Genomic DNA, 27,796 nt, shown 5'->3' with positions numbered 1-27,796 from the left:
AACACCTCCAATAAATAAACACACACACCCCTCTATATAAAAGAGCTCTGTAATGTTGGATAGAGATAAAGATATATTTCAGAAAGTCTTTGAAAAGACTAAGATGAGCTTGTAAAAGACTTCAGAGCACTGACAAGAAAATAATCGTTTAAAAGAATCATTCTTCAGCTCATCCAAACATCATATGCAGTTCACTTAAAGATTCAACAAAGCACACTAGCTTGACATCATTTTTAAAATGTGATTTTTAATTCTGTACATGTAATAAATGTGATGACAAGGTATTCAGTGTTGATTGCTTTTAAGGTCACAATTCCACATGTGCTTGACATTACTCGCTTTGAAAAGCGGTTAGAAATGGTCAGTTTCTAATGAGTCCCACACTCCTCTCAGCACAGGCTTCCATTGCACAAAGATTAATATCCTAGAGCAGAGAGACTCCACCTGCACAAAACCATAAGCCTTCACACAGATTTAGAAAATAATATTAAATCATAACTGATACATGATGATCAAGCACATGTAATATACAGGTTACTAACAGACCATACAGTAAAGAAAAAAAAATTTAAAAGGGAACTCAATGAATACCAAAATGCTTCTGTAATGTATGCCCAATTATTGAATCATCTGAAGGGACTTGACAACTCCCATCCTCCCGAGAGGCTCATCTGAAAACCAATCTCCCTGTCCGGGCATCCGTAAGGATCCATATTCCTCCTCAGGACGCAGAAACGACACTTAACGTATAAGTTTTAGGCGTATCTGCATCTTATGGTGGATGAGGGTGATGGCAAGAAGAAAAAAAGCGTGCAGATAATATTTGTCAGGCTCTTGAACAGCTTTCCCTCTCTCTTTCAAAGATAAGTTAAATGCATAGACTTTTATTTCAAATGTTTTCTCAGAGTAAAAGACATTTTGAATGATTAACAGCACACTCCACACTCCCACAGAGTCTATTAGGTTTTTCGCACACATTAAAAGGGTGAAAATTACAAAAATTAGACAAGATAAACAGAATAACGGATGAAAAAGGAGAGACACGATCAGTAAGGCCAAGGTTGAGAGCGATAAATCAAAGGGAAACGGAACCTAAGCAGAAAAAATACAAATAATTGGGTAGACATGAGTCTAACTTGTTCTAAAAATTTTTTTGATTCATATTGGAATAAGATAAAGGATTTCATTTCACTGTATTCCGAGTAGGTCTAGATTAATTTCTAATGCGGTTATTTTTCAGTCCCTCTGTACCTAGAGGCCATCAATCAGTGCTAGTGTTTCTCACAGTCAAAACACCCATTACAATCAGCATCGAAGTTCACAGTCAAGCACACTCTAAAACCAGGTAGCTGTTCTGAAGATGTTCGTTTCACAAAGTGGGTTAAGCTCTAATTGAGGCTACGTAACCTGATCCCAGATCAGCTGTAGAGCGGTAACTACAGCATATCTGCTTCCCTATCACACAGTCTCACGAGCCTGCCATCAAAAGAGAAGAGGAGAAGGTCGGGTCAAAACTCCCACCACTAAAACCAAAAGTACACCGTAATCTGACGAAGCAACATTTCCTTTACAAGGTGGCGTCTTCCTCAAGAGTCTGGGTGAATGAGATTATACTTGAGGAAGAGAAGATGATGGGCAAAGGGATTTTGTTTATTATGTTAAATTAAAAGTTAAAGCGCTTCTGAGAACAGAGCCAAGGGAGGAGGAGGAGGGTGGACCCGATGCTCCTAGCTCAGGAGCTGACGAATCTCCTTGTGCATGTGACAAAGGAAGTCCACATAAGAGGCCCCACCATTGTTGCTCTTATCCTCCACCAGGAAGTGCTTGAAGATCAGCTCCAGCTTGTCTTCCTGTTTCACCACCATGAGCTGAAACACAACAAGTTCAATTCATTCATTCTTAGGTTAAAGTTTTTTTTTTTATGCAAGTAAACTAATGGAGGAAAGAACATTAGTAGCAGTTGTAGGCCTACTACAAAGTGGCAGAATTACAAATATAAATTACATAAAGTAAAACAAAAACACAAAATATATTAATGTCAAAACAACAATTACCATTTTCCAGAACCCACCCATTAAAATAAATTAATTAAATCCCCAGCATGGCTATGTGGTCCAGCAAGCTAGGTTCTTTTTCCACGCTTAGTTACTTTTATGGTCTAAATACGGTTCTTTTAAGGAGGACTCCTATAAACACCCTATAATCATGAGTGACCCAGTAGTGAGAAGTAAAATCACAGATGAACATCAATCTGGACCGGAAAATCCTCCCTTTTTCCCCTTAGTCAAAGTCATGCATAATTCCTGGATTTTCCTGCCTTCATATTCCTCATGTTCATCTTATTTAGCTAATAATTTTATTGTACTGAAGTAAAATATATATATATATATATATATATATATATATATATATAAAAAAACACAAATGATCTAAGCTTTCAGAAAAGTAAATAATCTTTTCAGCTGGCCAAATCAAGAAAATCTGCAAAAGCATAATATCAAGCCCTGTGACGCATTTACCTTCATATATCGTGAGCGCTGTGCCCTGACAGACTCGATAATCTCCCTCAGTCTCTTTGAAAAAGGATTATCCAAAGCCGGCAGAGAGGTCTAAACCAGCAAAACACAATAAAAATTGCCAATGTTCACATAACATTTTTATAGACAAAATTTAGCATGCAAAAATAGTTCAAGTATCTTGGGTAAAGTGTTAAAGTTTCATACGCTTATAAGGTGGAGCTATAAAACGGCTTCTATATGAGGTAAAAACCAAATGATTTATGGACAATATGCATGCGTTTTATTTTATTTTAAATATAGCATTTATAAAGAGTCGTACCATGCCGGGGTCTATCTGGCTGAAGGCAGTTGTGCCAAAGATGTTCTGAAGCAGCTCCTGCTGGGCATTGACCCCCACCCAAAGGAAAATATTCAATCCATTCTCTAAGAGGTACACTCCTCCCCTAGACAGTCTCTCCTCCGAGTCTCTCACTGCCACAGGCAGAGACATGCTCTCAACATCCAGCTGTTGCTGTAGAGAAACCGAGAACGTAACCATCACAGCTCAATTACAACATCAAATGGGGTGATATTATTGTGTTTGTCTCTCACCAGTGGAAGCAGCCGAGGGTAGAAGAACACATGGCTTTCCGCCACATCCATGGCGCTGATCAGCTGTCTCAGGTAGGCCCGGTCATCCAGGGAGACGTCGGCCCCGGGCTGCAGAACGTCGCTCTTCAACACACAGTTCAGATACACGGGCAGCAGCTTCATACATTCTGGTAAAATCAACTGTACACAGACAAATAGACAAGAAAATATCAATACAATGTAGGATGACAGAATTACTGAGATATATATGAGAGCAGTAAATAGATACAATTTATTTTTATCGTGATTAATCGCATAGGCCTACTTAATGTGAAATTAAGCATACATCATTCATCTTGTTTAACTTGTTTATTTTGTCGTCATTTGCTATATCCAGCAGAATAAACTATTTAGGGCTGCAACAACTAATTGGTAAAATCGATTACTATCGACAATGAAAATAATCAACAACGAATTTGATTAACGATTAGTCGCGTCTGCATGCTGTGACCGGAAAACAATCAGCCAGTCATGTTGCTTTACAGCAGTGAATAATCCATTTCTAAGGACAAACCCACATGTAAAATAGCGGAGGACACAGAGTGAGCTGCTGAAAGAAAGGTACATGATCCAAATTGATACAAGGAGTCCATATAGTTCATAAGTTTATCCACACCAAAGCACCCATGGAAAAAAAAAAAAAATTAATGAAAACTGGTTTCAGATTTCAGTGAACAGTGCGTGTACAGTGCAACAGCAAAAAGCTTGTTAAGAGCTTTTTAGAGTTTGTGATACAGATCAAGACAGTATGGAGAGGAGATTAAAAAACAAATCCCCCCCCCCAATCTATCCACCTTGACCCGACTCCATATACCTACTAGAGAGATCCATTCAGAATTGCTAAACACAGCAACATACACAAGACAAATAAAAACATTATCCTGAATGTGTATGGAAACAATGTATTGAATGTAGTGAAATGTGCATGAATACAATGTGCGATAAGTACATCGAGAGCGCACATACACTGTTTGTTTGCACATCAATATAACGGACTCGCGCATGCTTACTGTACCACTCCTGTACGTTAACGCAATCGTCTTTACCTTGATTACAATCTGCATCTATCAAAACATTACAAGCGAGGACGCTGGTTTGCTTTATTCAGCCGAGAAACGTAGTTTGCGTATCACCTGGCCATTCAGCGGTATCATTTTTTGACGTTCAGTTAAGTGTGTATTTCACACTGTGTTAGGGCATGCGCTCTTCCAAATATGACAGAGCTTGAATTTTAGAGCTGAACAGACACTGGAATGGATTAAATGAAAATGGCCGCAAGTGAATCACTGCTCTCTCTGCCATCTCTGATGTAATAAGCCTGGTTTTCTTTACATTAGCGCTGTTTTGGACTGATTGTGTGAATAAATTTGCTTACTGGATAATTGAGGTTAACAGCTGAAAATGTGCTTATGTGCTTCAGTAATTTACTTGCGTAAAATTATTTGAATGCCTTAAGGATTTTTTATCAATTGCATGTGTTAACGTTGACAGCCCTAATGGGGTTTGAAGTTAAAACCGACCAAATGCGGGTGAAAATCCACTGTGGCGGGGAACGCACATCAACACACTACCCAATTTAGCAGGTTCGCAGGCATCGCTATCAGAGCCCTTCACCTAAAAGGGACCTCAAACATTAGCAAAACAATGCGCAAGAAGGGTCGCACACAAAGAAACGCAATGCAGCGCCACGTCTTTGAAATTCCAATACATTGTTTTCTAATCATCATCATTCACATAGTTTTCCATTAAAATACAATGATTTAGGACAAATATATGTACGTACTGACTTCACCCTAGGAGATCAAACAAGATATTTATTGTATATACATCGCACTTTCTCTTTCCGTTTGCACTGTTTTTTCAATACCTTACTTCAAACTCATCGACGCCACTGTTCATTCTTGAAGTGAACTTTTGCCTGTATTGTGATTAGATTGAATGTTTTGGATTGACGCACTGAACTCACTGAACGCGAGTACAGAAAGACGCGACCGGTGTGCGATAAACCTGCCTGTGAGATGTCTGCGGTGTGGCGCTTCCCGTCTGCTGTGCCGCCAGAGCCCTAGGAGACAATTAAGAGACTACTTTTTCTAAACCGTTCTCATAAATGCCGCATGTCCAAGAATTTTGGGCAAAAAGCACCCTAGCATATTTATTGCCACGTGCAGGTAATTATAAGAGAAGTCACAGAGAATTTTGTTTTTATTTCTATTTTATTCTATTTGAACGGATCCACAAAATATTTGACTGTCGTAAAGCTGAAAACAATACAATGATTCAGAATCAGATTTAATAATAAATATATTTAAATTAAGCTTTTATTTTTTTTAAATGTAAGACTTTGATGATCTGGTTTATTTCTGATATTTATGTTTTGGCTAGTAGATGTTCTGAATGGCTGGTAACAATCTAATAGCGGTGAAAAGTAAATTTCAAACCCTGTGTGTGTGTATATTAATTATTTTAATTACATGTATATCTACACACACTCCCATTCAAGTCAAAAGTAAAAAATAAATAAATAAAGATTCTTACTGACCCCAGACTTTTGAATAGTAGTGACATTACCGTTCAAAGGTTTGGGGTCTATAACAACGAATCCTGGAAAAACAGTTCACACAAAAAAAAATTAAGCAGCATAGCTGTTTTTTAATATTGATAAAAATAATAAATGTTTCTTGAGCAGCAAATTAGCATATTAGAATTGAAGACTGAAGTTTTGTAACTGTAAGACTTGAGTAATGATGCTGAAAATTCAGCTTTGCATCACAGGAATAAATCACATTTTAAAATGAATTCAAACAGAAAAGTTATTTTAAAATGTAATATTTTGCAATATTAAGTTTTTTTTTTACTGTATTTTTGATCCAAAACATGCAGCCTTCTGTGAGCATAAGAGAATTCTTTCAAAAACAAAAATCTTACGAACCCCAAACTTTTGAATGGTAACTTGTGTATATATAAAATCATTAGGAACAGTATTGGTATTCATTATAGCACTGTGTTTTTGTGGGTGGGTTTCTTTACTTACCTGTCCTGCTGAGGATGGACTGGCACAGTTCTTGCGGTAACAGGCTAAGATCTGTGCACACTGATTCACCAGGCTATCACGAACATTCTTGGTAGGACTGCTGAGTATACTCCGATATGCTGCAAACATATACAACAAAATATTTTTAAAAACTTAATTCAGATGGTCCCAGGACAATTAAAAAGAATTAAACTGGACCTTTAAGACTCTTAAAAGAAAATGACCTATATTATGATTAACTAACATGTGAAATGCGTAATAATGCCCCACAAAGCTGCTGAATATGTAGGTGTTGATGGTATAACGATCAAAAATGACAATTGATTCATGACTTTGCAGTCTAGTTTTATTAAAAGATGTGTGTAGATGGAGGAGGGAACTTTACCTCTTGAAAACAAAACTAAAACAAAAACCAAAATGAAAAAAAAAATAAAAAAAATAAGTATTTTGTTTTTTTAAAAATAAAATATAGCAAAATAAAGCAAAATCTTAAATGGGGCTGGGAATCAAAAATCGATTCGAATTCTAAAATCAATTACCTAAGGTCTGGAATTAGATAATTTCAATTTCTCTTATCGATTCCTTTGTGTGCACTTTAATGACTTTAAACCATTCAAGCGCAAGAAGACTTGCGGGCTGTTTTCTGTGCTAAGCACACAATCCAAAACATAAGCACAGAAAGCTGCCTCTCATACTGTACAGTACATGATAATAAACGGTTCTCTTACACGTTTTTTTGCATTTTAATTGACAAATACACCAAAATATGTCAAAATATCCTCGTAAACAGTCGGTTATATCATTAGTAAACAGTTGACAAAGAACATGTATGTGTAACAGTATAAATGGATCTGTGCAGCTCTTAAAGGTGACAGCATTCCTGCTGACGTAACGTTAATCAAACAAATAAAGACAGAAAATTCACTCGCTGTTCTTAATAACTTTTGTAACTACTTTTATAATGTATATATAATTTATTTATAAATTGCAGAGTTATTTTACATTTGATTTCGGTTTCTGTACCTGAATACCTGAAAGTCTTAAAACACTTTTCAATCGTATCTGTGTTCGTAATTTGTTTATTCATTCTTTTTTAAGAGTGTTTACTTGTCTTTAACAATGCTTGAAATTTATAGTAGCTAGGCAACTCGTTTTTGGATTGATATTTTTAAATCCTTTTGTAAGTGTTTCTTAGCCTGTTGATTTTTATTTATGGTTTTCAGCTACAAGTAAATGCAATAAGACTTAGAATAAATGTAAATGATAGTTTCTTTTTTTAACTTATTGGAATTGAAATAGGAATAGAATTGTTCACATTAAAATGAAACGATATAACAGAGCTGGCCCATAGAATACTACTGCAGGAAGCAGTGAGGAGGTGTTGATCCAACTGGTTTGAGAGGACGTGTGTGGTTTCACTCACCATATTTGACGAAGAAGTTGATGATGGTGTCAGTCTCACAGTTCCTGTACAGGTCTGCCAGCTGAGCGCAGCAGTTCACTGCCATGTTATGGATCCGAAGCCGTCGCTGACCGTTGCAGCTGGTGTAGAGAACAGCACACTGAAGGGAAAGCAAGAAAAAAAAAAAAAAAGTACAGACAAAAAGGTCAGCACAGGTAAGGTGATTAAATGTTGAGCTGACTGAATTCAGTGTAGCTGACACTTCACATATGTGTGCAAGACTAGACACACACACACCTGCATTAAAGCTCCAGTTTCCTCGCTGAGCTTGTCGTCATGTCTAAACTCCACGGTAACGGTCTTGTCACAGTCTAGCCCTGCCAGCTCTACATCTGTGGTGTTGCTCATGTAGAAGGAACCAAAGAAGTCGGTTGCCCGGATACCTGCCACAGCACCGCACACAAGTTCAACTCAGCCTTTATGCCAGTATTTTAAATAAATGATAAAAATGTAATAAATAAACAGGAAGTGGATGAAGGTCAGATGGCTTTATCATGTCTTTGAGAGTTGTGTAATAAATATTTATAATAATACGTAATAAAACAATTGGCAACAAAGAACAGTGATACAAACCAAATCATAAAATTACGCATTAATAAATTTAGGCTTTTTGTGGGGCAATTATAAATAAAGCTGCCGCGGTTTGAAAGTGGCCCTCTTGGCTTTTGAAGTTGAGCACCTCTGTCATAATGAGAGGAAATGATTTACACCACCATTCAAAAGTTCAAAATGCTGAAATGGTAATAAGAAATGTTTCTTGAGCACCAAATCAGCATATTAGAATGATTTCTGAATGATCATGTGACGTTGAAGCTGCTGAAAACTCAGCTCTGACATCACATGAATAAATTACATGTTAAAATATATAAAAATAGAAAACAATAATTTTTAAATAATAATATTTTAAAACTGTTTTACTGTATTTCTGATAAATGCTGCACTGAATTAGAATCTTCATTCTTAAACTTAAAAAAAAAAAAAAAAAATCATACCAACCCTAAACTCTTGAATGGTAGAGTATAAATATATTGCAGTAAGTAAATAGCAGGATGAACAAAAATCAAACAATAACATTAAAAATCTGATGTATAGAGCTGTTGTAACGACAGACAAATCAGACAAGTTTGTTATATTTAACAAATAATCTTTAAAACTCACTCTGGGATCTATGGTCCCATCCCCCCCAACAAGGGCAAGAAGGGTCTTGGTTACCATGACTACGATCAGATAAGTTGGTTTTATTGCTGTTAAAAATGTGGTCACGTTGAAAAAGCAGCAGCCATAGAAAAGACCCACAGCCCTTAAAACAGATTTTGCATCAATTTATGGACGAACTGATCTATAAATGAACATGCACCCCTGGACACTGTGTGAATGATTTACTGCCTTGTATACTATTATTTCTTTGATACTACAGTATGTATTTTATTATACAACCAAAGGTCAATGTAACCCCTCCTTTATCGTGTCTCCTATCTAATTAATCCTCATTTAATGACTCACACTTTAGTGTACATCACCTTCTCTTAGAAAGCAGTGTGTGTTTGTTATATCAATCAGAGTATATATGGACACAAACGGTAAGGCATATGTCTAACCACACTTGAGAGCATCATAAATCCTCCCAACAGAGGAATCTCCCGCTTAGAAATTCCTCATTTCTTATTGGTTGAGCCAACCCTGAAAGATGGGACCTTTTCTCAGGCTTTAAATGGACTCTACACAAGCCCTTCAGACTCTTAGTAGTACTGTACAGTAAGAAAGACATTTCCCTTCCCCGGAAATGGAAATTTCTTAGAATTAATAAACAATTAACACTGAATGTTCACGGGACGAACAGGTTGATTGATTGTAATATTAATTTCACTGCATTAAGTTAATTCTATTAACTGATCCAAATATTCATAATCAATTATAACAAGTTATGATTGATTATTAATATTTCTTTAGAACTAATTTTCTACACTGTATATTCACCTGTGCTGGTGCGGACCCTCATCACTGCATCAAAGCCCACCTGCTTCTGCACATCTCTCCGCAGGTCATTGAGGAAACGCTCCTGGTCAGTCGAAGCCTGAAGTATACCATAGTGTGAATAATTATAATGCATATTGTTTTTGGTTAAGGAGATTTCTTTGATCTGGTCATGTATGGTAATATAACTTTGTAGTATAGTTCTCTCTTACCTGGAAGTAGGTGTATTTGTAGATGGAGCCACCTGTTGAAGTGGGGACCACACCTAACGTTGCTACATCAACATACTGGTTGGGAAAGATGAAAAGGTCCACACAGCAACCCTGCGCCACACACTCCTTGGCTAAGGTGTTGTAAAAACTAACTTGTGGCTGGAATAATGACTGCAAAAGAAATAGGAGGAACTTCAGGATGTGTCGATTGGATAGGATCTTCCTAAAAAAACGTCCTTATAAATACCACAATATAGCTGCTTGCATTCTTGAGAGCCTCAGAAACACAAACATTAATCTAAAGTAAAACATACCCATCATCAAATAGGCTCCTATAATATACCAATTACATTAAAGAATAAAAAACAGTAAAAAACCAAACACCAGCCCTTGCAGAAAATAAAAAGTTGCAGTTTCTTCTGTAAACGTGCAGATAATGTTTAAATAGGTCTAGTCCAACTGTACTGAAAAACATCACAAAAAAATAATTCAAATCAATTACAAGTTTGAAATGTAAAAAACTAACAATACTACTACTACAAATTCTATTAATAACAATATAAACCGCACTAAGGATTGATGAGCTACTGGGTTCATGGATATTAATCACATTGTCTGCGTTCGCTTGAACTGCCAATGAGATTGCCGTTAGCACATTAGTTTCTGTTTGCTCATAAAGGCTGAATAATTTCAAATGAACTCCATTCGCTTTAAGAGGAAAATACAACAAATAATATTGTTTACATGTAGAACGTCAATTCTGCGTGGTAAGACTCTCTCGCTCTCTCTTTGAGTGTGTGAGAAACACTGAGCGCTCTCAGTAAAGCAACGACGAGTCGGGCGCCTCACACTAGTGTTTACTAGCGTCAAATACACTGTGCATTCACTGGGATGAACTGAAACTGTGCGCTTTACGGATCGTTTGTCGGAGAGAGAAACTTCTAAGCGCTCAGTACGTGTTCGGCGAGTGAAAATATATCTGTGTGTACCAGTTCCAGATTGTAGAGGTAGTTCCTCGTTTAGCGATAAACTCCGCCTCAGCTTCACGTCCGCCTACTGCCAGGGCAGTTGTTTTCGCTGCACGTGAGCTGCGATTGGGTCCCAAACAGAAATACATTATCAACTAGGCTTAATCGTTATTATCACGGGAAGACTAATTCTTATCTTGGGGAGAATTTTTACCGGTATAACGCAAACGGTAATATATCGCCCATCCCTAGTTACAATGTTCCCATAGTTCTCAGTCACTGTGGTGACAATACATTTTCAACTGCCACTGTCTGTATATTCAAAATTGCTTCTTTCAGTAAAAGACAGATTGTAATGAGCAGTAGAGATTTGAGAGGAAATGGTCATGGTACCTTCTCTTTATCAGTGCCCACTAGTTTCTTGTCCTCCCTGTTCTTCAGTTTTCCTGGAGCCTCAGCAATGGGAAGAGACGAGTGAAAAACAAAGAGCTTTCCAGCACAGTCTGCAGCCTAGATGACAAAACAGAAATGTAATTATAATGGAAGGTTTGCACTCAGGGTAGACACAAAATACTCTAGCCAAAAAAACAAACAAAAAAATTCTATGAATAATACTACACTTTTCCGAAATGCTCCATGTAACGTCTCGAAAAGGTGCTACAAGGCTGACATTATTTTGAACCAGAATGAGTTGCGGGAATCATTAACATTCATATGATGATGTACACTCACTGTAGACTATGGAACTTGTGCTGATGCAATAAGATCACATACCTTGAGCGCTTCCAGTCCAGCCTGAATAACAGGCCCAAACACAGTCTCAGTTTCCCGCGTGTCTGCAAACATCTCAGGAATCTGATCCAATAAACTGGCGGGCAATAAAACATTTTCATAATCAATCCACTTTGACGGTCAAAATTCAGGTACAAAGCATTTAATATTTCCGTGTTTAAAAAAAAAAAAAAATTTGTTAATTTTATTCATCAAGGATGCATTAAATGTATCTAAAGAGACAGTAATGACATTTATAATTGTACAAAATATTTTTTTTGTACAAAAACCGAAACCTACCTCTCAATAACCATCCTGGACTCAGAGACATTGACCAGAAATCCATCCAGGAGGGGCACAAACATGTCAGCCACATCTGACACAACCATCATCTGTGGCTGGGCAAGCGAGCCCTTCACGTTATAGAAATGAAGCACTTTATTGTAGGTGACAAAGCCAACTCGAATGTTTGATTCAACATCAGGATTCTGTCTGCAGGAACAATAAATAGGCAATGTCAAAATTATACTATTGTACATGCAAAAACACTCTCTCGACAGATTTTTGTACTTGTTTCTGATGGCTCAAACTTTGAACTCTCACCTGGGCAAGTAATCCAACAGTGTCTTCAGCTCCTGGCATACGATTCCCACCATGCCATTCTTCACAGCATTATAAGACACGTCAATCAGGAAGATGTAGGCTGGTGGTTGAGGAATCTTGTTGTTCTGTCAATAAATAATATTTAATTATGCAATCTCACACATATCAGCACAGATTGTAGTGGCACGATTGGAACTTATACTGTACCTTACAGTAGTCCACAGTAGCCATAAACTCATAACTGCCCATTGAGAGCTCCGGTCGGTCGTAGCAGTCCACCCTCTTCCCTGTGTGATCCAGATGCTGGAAGTAATGGGGAGGCACTAGGAGAGTGAAAGGAGAACAAAAACAAAAACATTAGATGTTGATTAGGATGAACTCAACATGATAAAGGTATTCCTGGAGCACGACTAACCCTCGGTGACACAGCTGCAGAAGCCACACTGGAAACGACGGCCACCTTCAATAAACTGCATGTACGGGCACATATAGGCCTTACAGCGATTACAGCGGATGGGACCACTTTCTCCATGATCCACGAGATATGGTGGTGACTGCCAGTAAAAAGGAATGACATGCCATTACCCACAGGCCCTTTTGCAATCATTTTCAAGGCAATAAATAACATTCATATGTGGCCTTTTACCTCATCTGGAGGCAGAGTGGCCAGGGGTTTAATGACAGCAGCCAGGGGCACCTGGGACTGTTTCGCCATGTCGGCATTGCAGGGCATGTTGTAGGCTGTACAACGGATGTAGCGTGGACTTGCATTCCCTTTAAAGAGATGAATATAATGCATATTTTATTCAAACCCGTAATATCGTGGAATAAAGCCCACTGTTTTACTTATGATAAAAAAATTTATGCAGTATAAAGAATTTTGTAAGTATATTAAAGCTAGTTTTCCATTCCAAACATACACTAAATGTATCCAATCTCTATTCTTACCTTGATCTCTAGCTTGGAATTTGGTGGTGACAAGAGGTGGGGCTTGACCTCTGACTCCTGTAGTAAAAGGTTCACTTCCCTTGTTTGCTTTATCATCCTCAATAACCTGAATCTGAGAGAACAAACATCAGCCTATGAAAGAATGACACACCTTTATTCATGAACAAACATAACCCAACCCAACCTTACACCTGATAAACCTCTTTATGCCCATATATAACTATTCCAAACAGGACCAGCCAGTTTAAAAGTTTAGTGCCACATCTTATCTAAAACAGATTAAAGGAATATTCAGGGTTGAATAAGTTAAGCTTAATAAACAGCACCTGATACATGCCGTCTCAATCTGTTTGGCTCTAATATTATTGAACAGTCCCATAGACTTCCAAAACAAGAGCATATAGTGCTACAGGAATGAGTTCTTAAACTCAGAAACGAGCATTTTTTAACTTCCGGTTCCATCGTCCTAAAGTCAAATTGTTCTTGGTTAAATGCCTGCAATGAGGTCTGTGGTTATCAAGCCCACTTGTTGGGAAGTTGTTTTTATTGGTAAATATTATCTTGATGAAAAAAAAAGTGCAAGAAACTGCATTATTATTAGCTTATTTTCTCCAAAAATCTAAAAGCCAATGGAAAATCTTTTGGCCAAGGGAAATCCAGATTAATGTTAATTTCTGGGTTGGTCAACAAAATTATGTCATCCTGCAGCTCTATTACTGCCCTCATCATGCCATAGATGGCATCAACAGAGCTTGAGTAGCATCTTACCCAGAATATTCCTTTAAATGATGGGCCATAATGTTTACATTAGAGACAGCCTATTAAACCATAAATAAGAACATGCCAGTCATGCACAGACGGTGACTATATAGCATGCGGGAGTGTTGATAGGAATGGTTTTGGGTGGGTACCAATGACTGCTCTAAACATTATAAAATACAATTAAATTATTCAAAATCATTCAAAGAATTTATTGATTTAAATGGATAAAATAATGACAAAAGTTTTGTCTTTATTTACTCTCCCTCTCATGTCGTTGCAAACCTGTATAACTTACTTTCTTCGGTGAAAAACTAAATAATTTTGAAGAAAGTGGAACCAAAGGAACCAAACCATTGACTTTCACAGTATGAACAAAAAAATGCATAGAAGAAAGTCAGGCATCGTTTTGAAACAACATGAGGTTGAGTAAATGCTGACTACTCTCATTTTTGGGTGAATTACCACTTTAAGTATTCATGTTATACATATGTGTCCATCTCAGTAAGGAAGTTGGTCTGTTGCACAGAGCTATCATGTAAGCTCCATAAGAACAGAGAATAAAATATTCATCTAGATAGAGTCACTGGCATCCCTATGTGTAAGGAACAGAGAAATTGGGATTCAGTATAACACAGAACAGCAGAGAGACACGAGGCACTTACTGGACTGGGGATTGCGTCTGGGTCTATTCTATGTCTTGTTTTCTGCACAGGCGGCATGTCACAGGCTTGCTTTACATTTTAACAATTTAGTCAGCAAATTATAAGAGAGGAGAGAGATAGAGAGAGAAGCCAAAACAAAAGAAAAAGAGAGAGAGAGCAGAGAAGATAAACAGAAGTGTAACCACAGTTACGGTTCCTCTGTTTTTTTTCCAGGCCTAGAATTACTGATGATTAAATCACACTGTTTAGCAGGCAGTATAAGAGACATGTGTGCAGTTATTGCGAGGAGGCACGTGCAGAATTTAAGCCTTAAAAAAAATCTATAAATCTGGATGTTGTTGTTGTTAATTATAGCCACCATAGTGCATGCACATCAGACACAGGAGACTCCAGAAGCCTTTCTCAACACAACCACATCACACATCTATATACATAGATATTCTTTATTACATACTGAGGATACGACTGTGTTTGTGAGTGAGTGTGTATCCAAGTGCATTAGTACTGAAAATGATGGATTAATATATATATATATATATATATATATATATATATATATATATATATATATGTGTGGTGTGTGTGTGCGCGTGTGTGTACATAAAAATCAGAAACAAACTAAATTAACAGAAACAAACAAAAACAAATGCAATAAAGTTTAATCGTTCTGAACCGAAACGGTTATTTAAAATTGCCATTAACTGTTTAATAATGTTATTTTATCGTATACATTTTAATTTGGCAGTCAACCAATCATGAATTCAAATAGTACAGCCAATGCAAGCCTAAGCTATCATTTACGCACCTGATCCAGCTACTCAAGTCCTTAAAACTTATTTGAAAAATACAGATATGTCGGTTAGAGCTGGTTGGAACTAAACTCTATAGGACTGTGGCCCTCCAGGACACCCCTGGTGTAGGGATGTTCATTTCGGCGGGTTTTCCTGTCCAGACAATTGATGCCAGTTAACCGATCATTAACTGTTATCCGACAAGATCATTTAAATTAGAATTAATGGGTAAGTGTCTGTGACCAATTAAAAATATGAATTGGCTGTCACTAACGATTATCTTGGTAATTGAGTAATCTGTAAATTATTTTGATATAATAAAATTAGACTTAAGCAAAGACCTAAGCCTTTAAAATGACTTAAAATACATATATAATAATAATAATAATAAGGCTATAATATTTGGCTCAAATAAAGTATCAAAAGCAAGTAATCATATTACATATATCACACAGGCAGCGCTTCTGCGAACGGAGAAAAACAGAATAAAACAATATGTATATAAAAGGAATAAAAAGACCTATATGCAAAATATATTTAACTTAATTAACAGATTAACAAAACGGAAGAAAAAACTGTGCAGCATTTCGGTTCATTTTTGTGATTTGCTCCACAAACAAGTTCACGGAAAGGAAACGGAGACGGCGGAAAACGGCATCCTTATGTTCTTTATTTTATAAAAGCACAACGTTTTGTTTTTATTGTGAGGGTACGCAAAATAAAAGTGTGTACAATCGAATCGAATGATGTCTCACTCTTATCTTAATGACCATAAATTAGAGTATTTTAAGTTGCTTCCGATGTCATAAGGAAAAATATTCCAGTGATCGCGTAGGTGCCTCGTGCGCGCACACACAACATATTCTAGCATAGAGGCAGAGCGACACGCGCCATAATCTGAAAACCACGCCCATCGGGGTGGAAAACGAACCAACCCTCTCCACTGACTTTGTATTGCGTGAAGCTGCCTCGTTGTCATTTCATACTTGCAACAAAAAACAGAACAATGCCTAAAGGCTGCTGTGTGACAGGGTGTACAGCAAACAAGCTAAAAAACCCAGCCAGCAGCCATATCACCCTGTAGCCCAAGACTGGTTGCCCACTGAAGCTAAGCAGGGCTGAGCCTGGTTAGTATTTGGATGGGAGACCTCCTGAGAAAACCAGGTTGCTGCTGGAAGAGGTTAGTGAGGCCAGCAGGGGGCGCTCACCCTGTGGTCTGTCTGGGACATAACGCCCCAGTGTAGTGATCGGGACACTATACTGTCAAAGAGCACCGTCCTTCGGATGAGACATTAAGCCGAGGTCCTGACTCCCTGTGGTCATTAAAAATCCCAGGATATTCTTCGAAAAAGAGTAGGGGTGTAACCCCGGCTACCTGGACAAATTTGCCCCTTGGCCACTGTCCATCATGGCCTCCTAATCATCCCCAATATACTGATTGGCTTCATCACTCTGTCTCCTCACAACCAGCAATTTGGTGGTGGTTGAGGAGATTTCCCCTTCCATGTAAAGCGCTTTGAATACCCAGAAAAGCGCTATATAAATGTAATTATTATTATTACAATTTTTTATGGGCTTGGAATGTTCTCAATTTAAATGGTCCGCAGTACTACGTATCTGCACCATTCAGTGTGACCACCACCTCACAGTGGTGTTATGTCAACGCGAGTGAAGTACAAAGCCTATGATGCTGTATTGCTATGACTAGATAGCAAATACCAGACTAAGACTTTCTTTGTGTTTTTTTTTTTTTTTGTGAAGAAAACTCTGTACTTTTTTTATTAACCAGTATTTTTTCTAATAAAACCATTTTTGGAACGTTAATGTTAGAGAAGTAAAGCATGTACAGAAAAGTTAAAATATCGTGAACTAATTTAGTTTAAAGCCCTGTTAAAAACACACTTGAGAAATTAACACAGTAGATGTGTGAGACAAGATGTGGTGGACAGTGATTTTGAGGTATTTGGATGTGTCAGATCTGAGCTGTTCATACCGGGCTTGGAATAGAATCCGGATCAAGCCTCTTCGGGGCGGTTGGTGCTGGGGCAGGTGCAGCGGGTGGCACTCCATAATTTGGCTGCCCAGAATACGGTCCTGCATAGCCAGGCTGAGGACCTCTGACCTGCCCGAAAGCACCTGGTAGGGAAAAAATATCATAGGCAAATCGGTTCACAAAAATCAAAGTCTTGTGAATTAATTAGGGTTGTTAAAATTTTGTTCACCCAAAAATAAAAATTTGTACTTGTTCCAAATCTGTATAGCTTCCTTAAATACACTGACATGTAACTGTCACATGATTTAAAAAAAAAAAGTTTTAGTTTTTGGTTATCAACAATGATGCGCACCATTTTGCTGAGGAGGATATCCCTGCATTCCTGGCTGTGGTGGTGGCCCTGACAGGGCAGCATTGATAGGACTAGGTGGCATGCCAGGTTGTGAAGGGGGTACATGATTAGCCTGTGCCATTAGAGGCCCTTGTGATGCCATTGGAGGACCTTGCATTCCAGCAAGGGGAGGCCTTGGTGGAGCACCAACTTGTGGTGGAAACCCAGAAGTGTTCGGAGGTGGACCTGAGTGGTAAGGTGAGGGTTGGGAAACTGGTGGTTGGGGTTGCATGCCTCCTGGGATCTGAGATGAAGTTGAGGTGGGTGGTGGCCCTCCAGGGAAATTGGAGAGTTGGGAGGTGGGGAGTGGAGGTCTTGGGAAAGAGGGCTGTGTTGGAGGATGTGGGCCTCCATATGACTGGGTGGGACCTGGAGGCAGGGCTGTGGAAAACGGCGGCTGAGAGACAGGCGGTACTTGAGAGAAGGATTGTTGAGACACAGGTGGTGGGGCTTGGGGCTGAGTGGGGCCAGTGGAGGAGAAAGGCGGGGCAGCATTTGGGAAAGGCTGCTGGGCAGGAGGTGGAGCTCCGTAGTAGGACCTAGGGGGAGCCTGAGCCATAGCTTCAGTAGGCGGAGGGTGTGTGGGAGCAGTGGAGGTGAGTGAAAAAGTGGGAGGAGCAGCAGGTGTGTAGGCAGAGGAGATAGGAGCCTGCGATACGGAGGGAGGGGCTAGAAAAAACAAAAACAAATTGTTGATCACTGAAATGCTCAAAATCTTTTTATGATGTTACATTTTTCAAAAGAGGTTATTTACCATAGCCTGGACCTGCAGGGGATGGTGCAGTGGAGCCAACCTGCATGCTGGCCATCTGATTGGTCATCTGCTGCATGCCGACAGGTGGAGCTCCAAACTGCTGGTCGTACAGGGGCTGAGGACCAGAGAGATTCACCACAGCTGGAGTGTAAGGTTGAGACACTGGAGGCCTGAACGAGCAATTAAAGTAAGATCAAAGTTAGACAAGACAATGCCGAGAAACCATGAGAAATAACTCATTTTGCATTCATTAAGCATCGAAGGGAAATTTTTTATAACCCATTTTTACTGTCAACCACAAAACTGAAGAGCTAACACATAAGCCAAATAAAAATAGATAACAGGGAAAGAGTGCAGGAACACGGTTATGTGCTGATATGACAGGTCACTGACCTCTGTGGTGGAGCACCCATCGGAGGTGGTCCATTTTGAGTTTCTCCTTGCCCAAACTGAGAATAGTTCTGGGCACCTGAGACAGGTGGTGCCCCTGAAGTGGGGGGTCCTCTCATACCTTTAGGAGGAGAGACAATAAATAATCAAACAGTTCAATGTTTGAGTGAAGGCCGGGACACACCAAGCCGACGGTCGGCCATTGGACAAATGTCGAGCAGTTTTTGAGTGTCGGTCGGCTTAGTTTTTTTGGTGTGTTCCGCACCGTTGGCTCTAGTCGGAAGCCGTCGGGTTTTACTTCAGCATGTTGAATATTTTCAAAACAAGCCGACTGGAATGAAGAAAGGGATCAGCGTGACGGATATCCAAAATAGTAAGCAAGCGCTGCTTTGTTTACGGTTTGTATATCTGCAGTCAAAGTTTCGGTTTCCCTTTTTTAATGACGAAAATAGACTATTGATACCTGCTGATATAGACAGGCATTTTCTTACATGCAGGCGCAGAACGCACGTGCTAGTTGAGGCGCCTTTGTCCTTTTGGTGTTCAAGTGCAGCTTTTTGGCCCAGACACAGATGACAGCACAGTCAACTTTTGTCGCTGCTAGTTCTTTGATGGCAGCTTGGTGTGTCCCAAACGTAACACATTTTTGATTTCAAACTTTTATGATTATCTGTGAGCAACAAAAGGCATTTAATATAAGCAAATGTCTGTATTAATGACTTTTGTCATTTTTTCTTTCTCTCTCACTAAGAATAAACATGCAAAAATTTGGGACCTAAATGGAATGGGAGGGGATGAGAAAAAATGATTACAGGCCAAAATGTATTATGTTGCAGTTGATTACATCACCAGCCAAATGTGTGCAAACTAATTCTGTATAGACATAAAGGGAATTTTTGCTTGGTTTTGGTACCAGTGTCAAATTTCCATTTACCATTACAAATATACCAAACCAGTCAAATAACCCCCTTGATTCTTGTAAGAGAAAGTAAGTTCACTCAATGAACATGTAAGGACGCTTAACATACTAATGTTCAATCCTAACTTGTACTGAGACTATTGGAAAGAGAGAAAATTATGAAAAAAAAGGGATGAAAATATCAACAGGCAGGCAGAATGACTGTCTTTCCACAGCAGGCTTTTGACTGGATCCTGCTGTTTCCATTGCCACAGGTGAAGCAGTGCCCAGCCATCCCGCACAATATAGTCAATTACAAATTGCAGGGAATAGAGAAGAGGACAGGCTGCTAAGCAGAATTAAACCAGTTACCTAGGTCAAGAGGAGAGGAGGAGGACAGGTCAGAGACTAAGTTTGTTGCAAGAGTCTTAGTGGGAAAGCTTGCATAAGGAGAATATCCTGAAATACAAGAAAGAGAGAGAAGTAAAAAATGGGAATAAAATGTGAAAACAGGAGATGACAGGTAAAAATAGGAGACTGGGAGGGATAAATCTGGCTGTCACTTTCTTCTTCATGCTCTGAACAAGCACAGCTTGAATATACACAAGATTATACAGATTACAGTTGACCTTAAGGCCATATTAAATGATTTTTCTGAATCAGTCGATCATATTGTACTTTCACCCCCTTACCTTGCGGTGGACCTTGTTGGTAGGCAGAATCTGGCCCGTTATAAGCTGCGTACTGAGCTGGATATCCCGATGGCACGTGGCCACCCCCATAGCCAGGCTGAGGGTATCCCTGATACCCAGGCTGAGGCTGCCCATAAGGAGAGGCCATGTGAGGTTGCTGGTTGACATTCATTCTCAGTTCATCCCTAACTCTGAAGAGAGGGCAGAAAAAGGATAAGGAGAAAGTGAGTGAGTAAATCTATATTTATGAGGTACTGCTGTGAGAAGTGCTTAAGAGGTCTTGTTAGTCGCTCTGATGCTTTCAGAGGTCTAAAGACATGTGCTTGCTGGACTGCTGGCACAGCAAAACTCCCGACTAATCATTTAAGCTCAGACCAGTGCAGCAAATGTTGACATAAAAAGAGAAATTTGCCCGAAAAGCTCTTTCACTCTTCAAGTCCAAAACACTTTGGGATTTCTAAAAGCAAGCAACACAAGGAAGTTGATGAGCAAACAAATAACATGTGCATTTCACTTTCATTTTAAGCATCAGAATCAAAATGATTCATTCATGATGGCAAAACCCATGTCAGCATAGACTTTAGCTCTGTTTAAAGTGAAATATGATTCAGTATTCGAGAGGAATTGTTAGTGGAAAATGTAGGCCAACATCTCATCTGTTGTATTCTATGATCAAATAAAAAAAAATCAAGACCCTTAAAGTAAGCATTACCAACCATATTAACTTGCATAATGTGACATTCCTTAATGAAACAGTTTTTAAAAAAAGTACAACAACAGGATTTAAATTATCAAAGGGGAATTGATTGGATCATGTTGCAGATCAGAATACAGCCAGATGTGAATGAAAGCTTGCAGTGGATCATGGAAGCTGTGGAGGTCAAGTTTATCCTGAAGATGGTTTTGCCATCATTAATTTGGTAACACTTTAGTTTAGGGTCCAATTCTCACTATTAACTAGTTGCTTATTAGCATGTCTATTACTGGGATAAAGCACATATTAAAGCCTTATTCTGCATGACCATATTCTACATTAGAGCCCGACCGATATAGATTTTTGGGGGGCGATGCCGATATTATGAAGTAAAAAAAGCCCGGCGATAACGATATATTGGCCGATATTATGTATGTGTATATTATAGTACAGAACCAGTCAAAAGTTTGCACACACTTTCCCATTTGTGTGTTCAAACTTTTGACTGGTACTGTATATAGAATACAGTATACATAAACAGAATATATATATATATATATATATATATATATATATATATAAACACATTTTTTGCAAAGATCACTCAAATGTTGTGATCAAACACTTTGTGACAAAGATGTGTAATGGAGGCAGGGTGAATGATAGAATGAGAATGATACATTTGAGCTGTAACCAAACTAGTTTGCATTGCATGTTCTATTCTAAATTATATTCTAAATACTGTTGCATAATCTTCACTAATGAATGTCTTTTTATTTAGTCACGTTATATATAAAAAATAACTTATATCAATAAATATATCAAAAGTGTCACTGGCAAAACCTTGTCATCTTCTATTACCAGTGAAGGAACCAAGTACACAGACCTTTTACTAAAGTAAAAGTAATAATACCATAATGAAAACATGTTTAATTACATAAGTACAGTACTTTTACTTAAATAATATTTTAAATTAGTAGTCAGCAAAATGTACTAAACTTGAAACTACTCATTATGCAAAATGGCCCTAAATAAAGGGTTAATTATATAAATTATTGGAATATTGCTTGATGTTGTAATGTAGCGTTAAAGGCAGAATCGCTCGTGTCGCGCCACACCCAGTGTGAGCAACATCACTGATTATAACGGGTTCAACTGTATTTTGTCACATCGCGCCGCTCGCGTCCGTTGTCTTGTTCAGGCAGCAATAGACAAGCAGTCTTAAAGGTAAGTTGCTAACTAGTTAGCAGTGCGTGGAGTCTGTTGAATGGTGATTTAACGCTACGTTGTCACCAGATGAGACAATATAAAGACATTTACTCTCACAATGAGCTTATCATACTCGTTTGCTACATTAGCTAGCTAGCCATGTTTCATACCTTGTCAGTGGACTGGAAGCTAATGTGTGCGTGCACCTTACACCGTGTCTGAAGAAGAGACATCATTACTGAAGTGAAAGGGTTGGCTGGTGTCACCACAGTGACCTGGGTCGCCAGTAGCAAACAATGGAGCGCACTCTGCTGGACAAACTACGTAGTAGGGCTGCACCTATCGATTCTTTTTGTAATCGATTAATCTAGCACTTAATCGATCGATTAATCAGATTTTTTTTTTCTGTGTGTGTTTTATTAACAGAATAGTTATATTAAACTTGTGTCTATTTCAGTTAAAGCTGTTATAAGTTATATACTATAAGTTATATAGTATGCAAGTTATAAAGCTATCTCATATGTGAATTTTCCTTTAAGATGTTATAATATAACCACTTTAAGAATCTAAGCATATTTGTGTATTCTGGTAGTTTAACGCTGAAGAAGAGCTGTAACGTGACTTGTTGTTGAACACGCAGTAAAAGCTGATGCACTTTTTGTTCCGTGTGTTTTAACTGAAAAATGAGAACTCTGAATCTTTATTAAAAACCAACAGGCTGGGGACTTAAATTTTTTGTTGTTGTCTGTATTTGTCAGACGTGAAATACAAACAAGGTCTCGCAAAGACTGCAATACAATATTTGTTCCTCCATCACGTCCCGGTGTGTACAGTGAATGCATGCTGAAATTATTGTTACGTGGCTGCATAAAAGTTAAGCATAAGTTTAAGTGTGTGTGTGTGTGTGTGTGTGTAGGGGTTCTTTTTTTAGGCTATACTCTTGCAATTGAACGTGATAGTTACATTTACTACTTAAAAATGTCATCAAAGCTAAAAATCATATCTAGTCAAACCGCATCACGACATCGCTACAAATACAGTATGGGATTAAAATCAGCGAACATCAATAGGCGTAGACTACGTTACCTTGTTTCAGCGAGTTAAGTGTATTAAGTGAATTAAGTGTGTAATGCTCCTACACTTTAGACAATTTCTGCCGTTTATTTACATATTTATTCTCCGCCATCGCGCCAACTATTTCTTCCTGAACAGGTCCGTGTGAATAAACGGTCCGTGTGAAACAATCAAATCCCTGCGCCGCGTGTATAGTGCGCGTCATAGGAATTTAACGAGGCTTCGAGGCAGAGTTTTTGCCTCGAGGAATCGTTTCTGCCCTACTACGTAGTTACACAATTTACAAGCATTTTATCTGCGTTATATGTTCTGTAAAAAAATAATTAATATCAGCGGCATATACGCCGATACATCTGCGACAGTCTCATATCGGCCGATAATATCGGTCGGGCTCTATTCTACATCCCTTAATCCTACCCAATACCTAAACTGAACAACTACCTTATTAGGGCTTTGACTCCGAACTTCGTTATTCGAATAGAATTCGAATATTTAAAAAAATAATGATATTCGAACGAATATTAGGCAGCCTTTAATATTCGAACCTGTTATGGGCATTATTTTTTGTAAATGTGTTTGCTTGTAAACGTTGTTTTAAATTCAGATTCCGAGGCTTTTTCACGCCTGGTGAAGTTGTGAATGAGGAGCTCATTAGCAAGGCAATTATTGGTCATCTGGGCTCCTGTGTTATTGTCCTGGTTAGCGCAGCGCATATTTTGTATATCAATACAATGGCCGCGCCAAGGCCTACCAACAACTCCTGACAAAGAGTTCGAAATCTACACTCCTGACAATTTGAAAAGCAACGTGTGGCGCTACTTACATTTTACCAGGTATTCGTTAACTCTTAACATCCTTCGGTGAACGGTAAGCCCCGGCTTCTTTAATCATTTTGACATCGATGAGCTAACGTTAGACCGCTGAACTTTTAGTCATCATGAAAACAAACAGAGCGGTGCGTAATGGAGTGCATCAGAGCAGCATCAAGAATATCAAATACATTGGCGAGAATCTCTTATTTGCATCTTAAGTTTATTGCCAATAATGACAGGTTTGGGAAAAGTGTAGAACTCGGTGACGGTGAGCTTGCGCAAAACACATCTTCAGCACAGGAACTCATTTAAACGCATCTGATTGGCCGATGCGTTCAACAGACATGTCTGTGATTGCCTACAATGCTCAACGCTGCAAAAGCACGTTGCAAGTACCTTTAATGCAGAGGTAAAAATATAAATAAAACCGTAATAGCCTATGCACTTTTCATGATAAGGTAAATTAATCGCGGCAGATGTAATCTTATTCACATTTGTTTTTCTGATTAATTTACTTAATTAAAACTGGGCTTTACTTAAAACATTCGGGGCTTAAGCCCCCTTAGCCCTAGCGCTGCGGCATTTAATGGTCAAAATATTAATAATTCATATTTGAATATTAATATTAATAAACAAACGAACTTCGAATATGATTTTGGGCAAAAGTCAAAGCCCTATACCTTATTAACTATTAATAAGCAATAATTAGGTGTTTGAGACAAAAATCATAGTTAATAGTCAGTTAATAGTGAGAATTGGAAGTGTAACCATTCATTTTATTAAATTACTGTTAACAGGCATGAAACTTTCACATTAACTATTGGCAAGAATTTAGAAAGGTTTACAAAAGTAGCCTAAAATAGCCATATTTGGATATTAGTTAGCATTAGGGCTGTCACTTTACGTTCGAAAATCGATTGCACAATCGATCTGATCAACCAACACAAGTTTCGAAAACGAAAATAGGGAATCGATTTTAACTGCCTTTTTTTTTTTTTTACCAAAAATGTGTTTTAGTGTGACAGATCAATACAGTGCACAGAACATATAGGATGTTGGGAAATAACAATGTCTTTTCTGTTAACCAAATGCTTTTTAATATTCGCTATTGCTTCAGTGCAAGTGAACAAGCGCGTTGTTACCGTTACTTGTTGCTTAGTGACGTGTGTTTTCAAGCAAGCCAGAAATGCGCAGATTCTGCGCAACACGCTGTATTTAATATATCATGAGGACTCACTAGTTGCGTATTTGCGCTAAATCCACGCAGATTTGGCTTACACGAACTTCCCCAGCAAAGTGAGTAAACATAGAAACACGCAAAATTGGCTCGTGATATGACAGCGTTACCCGCCAAAGTTCATTTTTATCCGAATTTGACGTGTGTCCATTTCAATCCTTGAATGTTGCACTCCTGTTTGTCACCTTGCAAAAAACTTCACGCCAATAAATCATCAGAAATATTGCTGACTTGTGCGCGTCGCAAGCGCCCTCCTTACGTTCGTCCTAATGCCTGTTAGTTGTCCGTGGATTTGCCAATATTTGGTGTTGAAAATGGAAACGTCTTTGGACATGGAAAAATCGATTTTACAATCGATTCAATGAACACATATGTCTCAAAAATCGAACAGGATTTTTTCACAAAAGTGACAGCCCTAGTTAGCATTAACTAAAAGCGCACATGGCCTAGTAAGTATTGCCAGCCAATTGAGCCAAAGAAAAATAAATTCAGAACTGAACAAGTTATTTTGTGATTAATGAAATGATGTATTATAATTAACAAAGAAATAAAAGAAAATGCATTAAGTAAAAAGGTTACATTTTGATTTCATGTCCACTTAAAACTATGCCTGAAAAACCTTGAAGCGAACCTTGATCATTTTAAAACTCTGCATAGGCATAACACTATTTAAGAGGACTGATGATAGACAACAAAAACTTTACCTATTTTCAAAAGAAAGCACACCCTAATAACATTCACAGAACACCGCAAATGTCTGACGACAATACTTCCACACCCATCCCAAACATCTGAGACTCATGACAAACTCACAACAAACTTAACTCATGAAGCTGATAACATATGGTTTAATAGTGTCTCCCACATATCAATTTCACAAACATCAATGAAACACAAGCAGATTGTAGTCTACTCAAATGACACAATTAATGCCAGCACACTTGCTTTTTTAATAGCAGATGTTAAAATGAAATCAAAATGCACATGGAAAGTAGATTCAACAGCTATTTTGAAATATCTAGATCTAAATTTAGACTTCAAAGCATCTTCTATAAAAATACTGTTCCTCAGGTTTATAGCATGTAACAGCTGAGAAGCTTGAGCACAACGCAGCCTTGAATAATATGTTGAATAATTCAAGGCAATGGATACCGTAATAGTATACAGTATCCCATGTGTGAGGACTTCCAGAGATAAACACGCTATTTTTCCATCTATCTGTCTGAAATGAAATGACAGGCCTGCTGCATGACCAGAATATACTCATCGGAGTTGTGTACAGGATCACATCATGGGAAACCAGCAGACGTGGAAATTCAAGTCTGAGACTGAGTCGCAAGTCTTTTGACCCAAGCAACTGGTTTCATGACCTAAGGCTTAAAGAAACTGATGATCAAACAACCAAGCTGCCTCGTCCATCTGTGTATTTGACCAAAAAGAGAGGGCCATGAGCGTGTTACGCGAATAAAAAACAAAACAACTAGAATGCATTAATATCATGATATTAAAAGACTCAAAGTAGAAGAAATGTCAAACAACTTGAGAAACTAAATCATAACAAAAAAGTCAAACAGATGCATTACAGCACCAACACATGTGCTATTAAAAGTAACTAACATACTATTAACTGGGCCATTAAGTTACATTACACACGTTATGCTTTAACAAATAACTGTATTTTTAAAATCACTATGTGGCGTATGAGGACATTAAATCTATTCACTCTCACCTCTTGCTAAGCTAATTTGAGATGTTTACCGTTACCGGTTATTAAAAGACAATCAGGAAATGACCCACTTGGTCGGCCAACACGGATCTCACCTCAATAAACCCTTATATCGTATGAATTACAGCAAAATGTGTCACTTTAATGCATTATATATAGATAAAACGCATAAATGACTCGAGGCTGCGGCTCGAGCTAAATGTGCTAAGCTAAGCTAGCAGTGACAGGCAAATAAATAACCAAATAAAATAACAAATATCTAGCGCCATCTGACAGCTCACCTCATAAACAGCTCGATGGGTTAACGAACGATTCGTCGGGACGCCGTTCCGGTTCTAAACGCCGGTAAACGCGACAAGGCTACCGTTCTTTCACGGAAAGAGCAGAGAGACAGACGTTTAATCCCTTCCTCACGCGCACCGGAAGAACTGAGGCTATTTGCCACGTCCACATCCGGTCACGATGAAGCGGTAAACATTTAACTTTCACGTTTTGGACAAATAGAAATGTGGCATATAAGAAGTCTTTTTAGAGAATTATCAGTAACTTGGTTGCTAGCTGACCTAAAGGTGTGGCTCAGTGAATTAGTCTAT

General features: G+C 38.3%; 1 protein-coding gene and 1 pseudogene across 8 annotated transcripts; one reads left to right on the top strand and one right to left on the bottom strand.

The window, feature by feature from the left end:
* Positions 1-230: 230 nt before the first annotated feature.
* sec24c (SEC24 homolog C, COPII coat complex component) lies at positions 231-27,796 on the bottom strand. Of its 8 annotated transcripts, XM_077200367.1 has the most exons (26): positions 27,485-27,638; positions 20,452-20,642; positions 20,132-20,218; positions 18,865-18,982; positions 18,472-18,641; positions 17,679-18,386; positions 17,327-17,469; positions 14,543-14,611; positions 13,119-13,230; positions 12,817-12,944; positions 12,586-12,724; positions 12,378-12,493; positions 12,171-12,295; positions 11,868-12,059; positions 11,571-11,664; positions 11,190-11,306; positions 9,829-9,999; positions 9,620-9,716; positions 7,880-8,025; positions 7,604-7,742; positions 6,181-6,299; positions 5,161-5,211; positions 3,111-3,290; positions 2,839-3,030; positions 2,520-2,609; positions 231-1,868 (listed from the first exon to the last, which is right to left on the bottom strand). In XM_077200367.1, exons 1-26 carry the CDS (start codon positions 27,487-27,489, stop codon positions 1,728-1,730), a joined length of 3,840 nt encoding a protein of 1,279 aa, XP_077056482.1. In that variant the 5' UTR covers positions 27,490-27,638; the 3' UTR covers positions 231-1,727. The 8 variants fall into 8 exon arrangements, with proteins under 8 accessions (XP_077056482.1, XP_077056483.1, XP_077056484.1 ...); XM_077200368.1 differs by lacking the exon at positions 5,161-5,211; XM_077200369.1 differs by lacking the exon at positions 14,543-14,611.
* Positions 16,394-16,510, top strand: LOC143710339 (5S ribosomal RNA; annotated as a pseudogene).

This window comes from Siphateles boraxobius, unplaced genomic scaffold (genome assembly GCF_051911475.1).
Source record: "Siphateles boraxobius isolate OS27281-9 unplaced genomic scaffold, OSU_SipBor_1 46, whole genome shotgun sequence".
NCBI classification, from domain to species: Eukaryota; Metazoa; Chordata; class Actinopteri; order Cypriniformes; family Leuciscidae; genus Siphateles; species Siphateles boraxobius.
This window is presented reverse-complemented; position numbering and strand designations above follow the sequence as displayed.